We start from the raw sequence: 8,806 nt of genomic DNA, 5'->3' as shown, positions 1-8,806 counted from the left end.
TAGAGATCCTCTGTTATCTTGTTAACAGCCTGTAAATCCTGCACGACCTGGAATGACCCATCAGGTTTGCAGACAGGCAGGATAGGAGTGTTAAAATCAGACTGGCACTCCTTCAGCAACCCTAGCTGTAAGAAATTTTCACTTATCAGGCTAATTCCTCCTCTTTCTTCCTTTCTTAAGGGATACTGCTTGATTTTGAGTGGTTGTTTTCCTTCCTTGAGCTTCATTTGTATTGGAAATGCATTTCTTGCCCTTCCTGGTACATTGGAGGCTCATACTCCTGGAAACACTTGGTTCAGTAACTCCTCACTAATTTTCTCTTTAGCCTCCATGGCTGTCAGAATTAAACTCAATACTTCCATATGTTTCTCATAATTTACCTCCAGAGTAACCATTTTAAACTGAATGGTTGCCTCTCATTTCTCAAATAGATCTCTCCTTAGGAGTGAATCCGGAGGAGTTGGGCACGTAGAGAAATGTATGGATGTCCCACTGTTTTCCATATTTTTATTGGAGTGGCTTGCAAAAATATGCTACTTCAGGTTGGCCAGTTGCTCCCCTTACCCCAACAAAGTCGTTCCTCAGTGGCACCAAAGCTTTATTTAAAACTGAAATTCTTGCCCCTGTGTCCACCCATAAGTTCCACCTCTTTCTTTTCCATCCCCAGTTTCATTTTCATAACCAGTGGATCTCCTGGGGTAAGATCCTCCGGTCCCGCTCAGTTGCTTTTTGTGCCAGCCACCACCACCTCTTGTCTCCGGTTCCTTTTCCCATTTCTTCTTTGTTCAGGACACTCATTTTTCCAGTGCCCAAATTTTCTGCAAACTGCACACTGATCTCTGCCCAGCTGGGGTAGTCCTTGCCTGGGTGGTTCTTGTCCCCACCTCCCTTTTCCTTCTTCTTGTACTACTGCCATTAACTTTGTCATCCCTTGCTTATACCCTTCTTTTTGATTGCTGAAAACCCTCCATGCCTCATCTAAAAAGGCCTCTTAATTCCTTCCCTCTCCTGATCCCATTATTTTCCTCTCCTATTTTGTTTCCACACAAATCTCTTCTTACACTCTTGTATGGTCTTTACTCAATCTTTTCCTTTTACTCTCCAAATCTCTGGGACTACATGTGATCTTCCACAAAAATACTCTAAAATCTCTAGTTCAGGCTCCTCTTTACCCTGTTCCCCACACTGAGCACAAGCTCTATGTCTTCTAGTCAAGGAACAACACCCCTGCTCTCCACAGGACCCACACTTAACCAACACCCACAACTGATGCTGCCCTTGCCTGCAGAAACAGATGGTCCCACTCCTTCTGTTCCTCTTGATATTCAGATCTTTCGGTGCAGGCTGCTGCCAGTCTAACGTGACCAGATCTCCTGCAGAGGTCCTGTATAGTCCCTCTCAACAAACCTGCTGGTGTCCCCTCATCACCCAATTACTTTCAGGGGTCACAAACTCCCAAGGGTGGAGCCCAAACCACTGGGGAGAGGGACCCCTTCCAGTCATCTTGCTATGATTAGAACGATTGTCATCAATGCACTATCTATGGGAAGGCACACTAAACCAAAAGCAATTCTCACAGCAAAAGCATTAAGACAAACAGTACTAACCTAGAACAGCATTTATCACACAAACCCTAAAGGCAACATTCACAACGAAAGCATTAAAACAAAAAAACAGTAACAAAAATCCCCCCAAAACATTATCAAAACAACCCTAAAGACAATACTCACAACAAACAATTCCTATAGAAAGCACTCCATCAAAGTAGAATGTAAAAACCCTTAAGAAGAGAACTCCTTGCAGGAAACACTAAACACTCTGAAACAACCTGCAGTAAAAACAAATATGAACAGTAAAATGCAGAGAGTTCAAAGTGTTCCCTCATGCACACGGTAAGGAAGGAATATATATATATATGTAAGCCGTAGTTTGATGCAATTATGACTTTGGACACAACATGGCAGTATTACCTCAACAATAGAGCACAGCCCCCAAACCCACGGTCACCTCACACAAACTTTCAGACAGCCACAGTGTTGCCCGATCCGAAGAAGACACAAACAACCGAAGTCGTTTATGCGGTGCTTTATTGAGGGCCCGGGAGCCTGTGGACTAGCGTCCAAAGACAGAGCCCCCTCTCACAGAAAAATCACAGGGTTTTTATATGTTTCTTTACATGATTTCTTCATCATAACAAATTCTTACTTCATTTCTACTACCTGGTACAATAATCTCTCTGACATTTAAGTTTCTGCCAAAAGGTACATTCCCTAGATAAATGGATACACTCCTTAAGATAAGTGATTATCTCTTAGCTACACTGCTTACATTACAGAATCTGCTATAACAGTTCATCTGCAGGTTACATGTGGCCTACCAAGCCTTAGCATGACTACTACTAATGTCAATTAATGTCAACTATTAAGGTTCGCTACTATCTTAATACAGTTTATTGAATCAAATGGCAACAACAGAACCAAACATGAAACACATCAGAACATTTAAAAAACTCACACACACAACCAAATAGCAGCAATAAAACAGGAATTAGCTCAATTCACCCCCAGAACATCTTGTGGCTGATCCACAGTCAGCAAACCCCTCCCTGCTGCCTTTCCCTCAGTCAGTGGTTCCTCCCGCTGGCCGCACGTCTGACCCAGCGGCTGCTTGAGACCAAACCCATCAAGACCCTTCTTGTGTGCCCAGACCTCTCTGGGCAGCTCACCAGTGGTCTCCAGGAGGCCCTTTTTAAAGAAATACAAACCGTTTCTTCACTGCTTAGGGGGCTGTTGTCCCCCAGTGAGCGACCCGAGAAGCTCAATTCCTTCCAGGAGAAATTCTGGGGGTGCCTTTGGAAGTCCCACCCTCAGTCAGTCCTACAGCCGGGCAGAGAACGTCCCTTCGTGGTTGCCAAAAATGACACATGCAAAAGACTCTAACACTCAGAGACAAAGTGAGTTTTAAAGGAGGTATGTGATTTATTCAGTGCTGGGTGCAATGTGGGACAGCTCCCAAAGGCATGTGCAGCCGCTCGCTCACTTACATTCTCTTTTAACCTCTACGGTGTTACATATGCATCAACTTTCATAATACACCTGTGCATATTCATTCCTTGGCTCCCCCCATCCACTTCCTATGCTAATTGTTTTATCAGTCCTTTGTGCCTGTGCAGGTGTCTCTGGTGGTCGTCTCAGGGGTCTCAGAGTTGAAGGAGAATAATCTTCCACTGACCCCCCTGCCCTGTGCATGTCCATTGATCCTCTGGTCATAGTCCAAGCATAAGGCCAGGTTTATCTGGTCCTGGGGACCCAAGGTGCCTGTTATCACAATATCTCTGGTAATCTTGTATTCTTATCTCCTGTTCTGGTAAGCATCTCCCCTCCATCAGGCATCTTTGCATTCCTCCTTCCTGTTATTGCACATAGTCCTGTCTTTTCCTTTGAATACACATCATCTGAATGCCTACCCTATAATCAATATCTTCTAATTTCTGTGATTAATATCCTCTAGTTTCCAATCCTATATTTAACAAGAAGACAGTTGAAGGAAGACAAAGAGCTCCTCAGGGCTTCTGTATTTTCATGAGCCCCACACAGGGTTTGAGGCTGAGTCCAGGAGCCCCAGGTACTGAGAGAAGGTTGAAGAAGCTGCTCAAGGAGTCAGAAGCAAAAGTCCAAGTCCCTTGGAGCATCTCTGGGCCCCAGTGAGGGCAGGGAGTGCCAAAGGCTCCCCAGGGACTGGTGAGAGCAGATCCTTGAGGGCAGGATTGCAGGGAGACCAAGGCTGTGAGCAGGGAACTGCAATGCTGAGCAAGGCCTGGGCTGGTTGGAGGCAGCAGAAAGGCCAAGGGCTGAGCCCAGGGCTGGGACAGCAGGGCCTGTCCCTCGCGGGTGGCTCGGGGCTCTTGGTGGGGCACTGGGATGGCAGGGGCAGCAAGGACAAATGTCCTCAAGCTGCAAGGCCTGGCAGCCTCCTCAGGGAGGGGCCAGGCAGAAGCAAAGTGCAGGCCCTGAAAGGAAAGTTCCTCCTGTGGGGCCTCCAGAGGCGCTGCCAGAGCCCAGGGGACAAAGGCCTGGCTGCCTGTGGCCCTGCCAGCCCTGCCCAGCCCTTGGCCATGTGTCCTGCAGGCTGTTCCCCCTGTGCTGCTGCTGCTGTGCCCTGGCTGGCTGCACACGCCCATCTCGCTGCTCCCCCAGCATTTCTCAGCCCAGCATTTCTGTGCCCTCCCTGGGCTCCCTGCACCCAGCGCTGCCGGCTCCTGGCACACAGAGCCAGCCCATGGCCCAGCCTCACGCTGGGACACCTCCTGCACCAAAATTCTGCCCTGCCAGGGACTTTTCTTTTTCCTCAGCTCCAGCCTGAACCTTCCCAGCTGCACTTTGGGGAGGTTTTCTTCTCTTCTCACTGCCAAGGAAAGCTCTGTCTGCTGCTGTTCACAAACAGAGAAGGGCTGGAGGGAGATGAGTGGTGGTCAGAAGTTGTTTGGGGCACAGTGACCATGAAATGATTGAGATTTTAAATATTCTGTGTAAGAACTAAGGGCATCAACAAAACTTCTACACTGGACATACAGAGAGCAACCTTCAGCCTGTTCAGGTTGCAGATTTAGGGTGTGCCAAATCAGGCACTGATTTTTTTAAGGGAAACAGCCCTTAAAAAAGAGGGGGTCCAGGAAGGATGGATATGCTTCAAGAAGTAAATTTTGCAGAAACAGGAGCAGGCAAAGTGTGCACAAAGATAAGCCAGTGAGGAAAATTACTGCCCTTGCTACCCATGAAGCTTTTTCAGGAACTCAGGTGGAAAAATGAGCGTGTATCCCATTGTGACAGAGTGGAAGGCAACTTGGGAAATGTTTATGGATTTTGTTATGTCATGCACAAATAAAATTAGAGAGTTGTAAGCTCAATGAGAACTTAACCTCTCTGCTTCTGTGAAAGATACTAAAAATCTTTTAATCAATAAATTAATGGCAAACAGAAGGGTAAGGAAAACCACCATTCTTTATTGGGGAGGATATGGTTACCAAAGATGAGGAAAAGTCTGAGGTACTTAACCCCTTCTTTGCCTCCGTTCTCAACAATCAGACAGTCCTCAGGACAAGTGCTCTCCTGAGCTGGTAGATGGGCACAGGGAGCAGAAGAGCCCTCCTGTAATCAAGAGGAAGCAGCTGCTGACCTGCTGAGCCACTCACATGCTCACAGGTGTCTGTGGGACCAGATGGGATCCATCCTGGGGGCAGGAGGGAGCTGGTGGATGAGCTCCCCAAGCTGCTCTCCAGCATTTCTCATCAGTCCTGGCTCCCCAGGGAGCTCCCAGAGGACTGGAGGGGCCAATGGGAGCCCATCCCCAAAAAGGGCTGGAAGGAAGATCTGGGGAACTCCAGGCCTGTCAGCCTGACCTGGGTGCCTGGAGAGGTTATGGAACAGATCACCTTGAGTGCCATCACAGGGCACCCACAGGATGGCCCAGGGATCAGAGCCAGCCAGCGTGGATTTCAAGATGTGCATTGATGGTCTGGATGAGGTGATTGAGTCCACCATCAGCAGATTTGCAGGTGACACCAAGCTGGGTGTGAGTGTGGATCTGCTGGAGGGTAGGAGGGCTGTGCACAGGGCCCTGGACAGGCTGGATCCAAGGCCCAAATCCAACCATGGGAGGTTGAACAAGACCAAGGGCCGGGTCCTGCCCTTTGGCCACAACAACCCCTACAGTGCTCCAGGCTGGGGACAGAGTGGCTGGACAGTGGCCAGGGAGAAAGGGACGTGGGGCAGTGCTGGGCAGTAGGCTGGACATGAGGCAGCAGTGTGCCCAGGTGGCCAAGAAGGCCAATGGCCCCTGGCCTGGATCAGGAATGGTGTGGCCAGTAGGAGCAGAGCTGATGTGCCAGCCCTGACCTGCCCCCCCCAGCTCTGCACACAGACATTCCTGCTGCAACACCAGAGAAGGGAACAAAAGAGGGATCATTTGTGAAAACGTTGCTGGGAGATTCTTTATTTCATTTAGAGCCACAGAGAGCACAGCTCCACATTAACACTTTCTGGTGTCAGCAAAGGTGGAGAAATCAAAATGATAAATGGCACAAACAATGGCCTCGCTTCGACGACAATATTGAAAAACTAAAACATAGGGGAGAAAAAAACACAACCACACCAACAAGAACTATGAAAGATGGCTTTATTACAAATGATTTGCAGAAATTCACAACAGTTTAATGTTTCTGAAACTGCCAAGTCATCAGTGTCCACACTGCAGCCTTGAGCTCCTGGTTCCTCAGGCTGTAGATCAGGGGGTTCAGGGCTGGAGGCACCACTGAGTACAGAACTGACAGGGCCAGATCCAGGGATGGGGAGGACTTGGAGGGGGGCTTCAGGTAGGCAAAGGTGGCAGTGCTGAGGAACAGGGAGACCACAGCCAGGTGAGGGAGGCAGGTGGAAAAGGCTTTATGCCTTCCCTGCTCAGAGGGGATCCTCAGCACAGCCCTGAAGATCTGCACATAGGAGAAAACAATGAACACAAAACAGCCAAAACCTAAAGAGATACTAACAGCAAGAAGCCCAAGTTCCCTGAGTTTGGAGTGTGAGCAGGAGAGCTTGAGGATGTGTGGGATTTCACAGAAGAACTGGCCCAGGGCATTGCCATGGCACAAAGGAAAGGAAAATGTATTGGCTGTGTGCAGCAGAGCATTGAGAAAGGCGCTGGCCCAGGCAGCTGCTGCCATGTGGGCACAAGCTCTGCTGCCCAGGAGGGTCCCGTAGTGCAGGGGTTTGCAGATGGACACGTAGCGGTCGTAGCACATGATGGTCAGAAGGAAAAACTCTGACCCCAAGAAGAAGAAAATCAGAAAGACCTGAGCAACACATCCTTCATAGGAGATGTTCCTGGTGTCCCAGATGGAATTGTGCATGGCTTTGGGGACAGTGGTGAGGATGGAGCCCAGGTCGGCGAGGGCCAGGTGGAGCAGGAAGAAGAACATGGGGCTGTGCAGGTGGTGGCTGGAGGCCACGGCGCTGATGACGAGGCCGTTGCCCAGGAGGGCAGCCAGGGAGATGCCCAGGAAGAGGCAGAAGTGCAGGAGCTGCAGCTGCCGCGTGTCTGCCAATGGCAGCAGGAGGAAGTGGCTGATGGAGCTGCTGTTGGACATTTCTTCACTCTGGGCATCATGGGCTGTTGAAAGAAGACATTGACAAGCTGAGACAGATTTCCTTGAGTCAATCTCTTATATTGTATTTGGCATCCCCTCAAAATCACTTTTGTTCCCTTGAGGGAACTTTGCTTAACTTCTTTGAGTTCGGGTTTCTGCGACTGCTGAATTATTGCTTCATCTTAAGCACTGCTCTTAGCATGAACACTGAGTAGCCCAGAGGGAAAACAGAGCTCCCTGTGCCTCAGTGCAGTCGAAGATGCTGGTCCCATACAGGTGCTCTTTGCTCATTACACCTCCCTCGATTTCAGGGTGATTGGAATTAAAACTTTCTTGGAAAATAAGTAGTCTTTTTGAAGGGTCCAAAGTCAATTTCTCTAAACCGTCCTCTCTTTCCCTTTGCGGCTGGCCAGAGACATATTCCAAGGGATGATCTCACTCTCTGCTGTCTGGAGTTGAGCCTACTGGGAGTTGTTTCTCTCTAGCCAAGCCTTGTCCCTGCCAGTGCTCCCAGAGCCCAGCCCAGCCCTGGGGGTTCAGCTCTGCCCTGCACACACCTCCCAGAACAGGCCACTGCCCAGAGGCATCTCCCTGGCACCAGGGCCTTAAAGGCAGCTCAGACAAACAGAGATGCTGCAAACCAAGGTGCTGCTGGTGCTGTCTGTAGGCAGAGGAGGGTGAGGGGGCACTTTCTGAGGGTGCTCTGAAGCAGATCTGCTGATCCCCAGGGTGACAGTGCAGGAGTCTCAGTGACACAGACAACCCTGAGAGCCCCTTTCCCTTTCCTTTAAGAGAAAGCTGAGAGCAGCCCTGGCCATGCAGCACCATCTCCACAGCAGGAGGAATCTGCCCTGATGGGGGTCACTCCTTCCACCTCCAACTTCTCCCCACAGTCCATGGGGAGCTCCCAGGCAGGCTGAGAGCTGCCCCTGGCCGGTGGCAAATGCCCTGGCCTGGCCAAGAGCCCTCAGGGCTGCAGCACCTGCTCTGCACCACAGCCCTGGGCAGCCCTGGCTGCAGCCTCAGCCTCAGCCCCTGCAGCCGTCCCTGGCAGCAGGAGCCGTCCTGCCCTGTCCCTCTGACGGTGCCCAGGGCAGCCCCGCTCTGGAGCACATCCTCCCCCCAAAGCAGAAAGGGCAGCAGAGCCATCCTTATGGTGCTGTCAGTCCTATCCTGGGTCAGCTTTAGGAGATCCCTGCAGCCAGGGACTTACTGTGTCAGAAGTGGTGAAGATTTCCCCAATAATAATCTCAGAATGGTCCTTCCATTTGCTCTGAGCCCCTGTCTTCTTCACTGGTCTGAGGTACCTGAAGGCAGTGCCCTTAGCCCTGCTGGGCTGTGAGAGGAGCTGCTCCTGAGGAGAAATGTCTTTTTGAAGCTCTCCTTGATTGCCAGGAGCTGCCTCTGTGCCAGGAGCCCAGCCCAGCTCAGTAGCACAGACACAGCACAAGGAATTTAATGACCCTCTTGGAGATTTAGTGCTGAGTCCCTGAAGATCAGTCCCTGAGAGTCAGTTAAACAAACCTCTCAAGAATTCAAAGTCACACACAAACTTCAAACTTACTTCAAGTTTTAATGGGATCCATTGAGGGACACAATTGAGAAAGTGTCCCCAGGTTCCAGTTAGAGCAGAACAGTGCAGGCAGTGATGACAGGTGGGGACAA

At 50.0% G+C, this 8,806-nt stretch overlaps 1 protein-coding gene across 1 annotated transcript; it reads right to left on the bottom strand.

Annotated features, from left to right (window-relative positions):
* Positions 1-6,208: 6,208 nt before the first annotated feature.
* On the bottom strand, positions 6,209-7,141 carry LOC310920676 (olfactory receptor 14J1-like; the record flags this gene model as incomplete). The annotated part of the gene is made up of 1 exon (XM_083880738.1): positions 6,209-7,141. The coding sequence occupies one exon, from the start codon at positions 7,139-7,141 to the stop codon at positions 6,209-6,211; it is 933 nt and encodes a 310-aa protein (XP_083736864.1).
* Positions 7,142-8,806: the final 1,665 nt, after the last annotated feature.

This window comes from Zosterops lateralis (assembly GCF_965231275.1).
Source record: "Zosterops lateralis genome assembly, chromosome: 31".
Classification (NCBI taxonomy): Eukaryota; Metazoa; Chordata; class Aves; order Passeriformes; family Zosteropidae; genus Zosterops; species Zosterops lateralis.
Note: the sequence above shows the minus strand (reverse complement) of the source record. Positions and strands in the feature narration are given on the sequence as shown.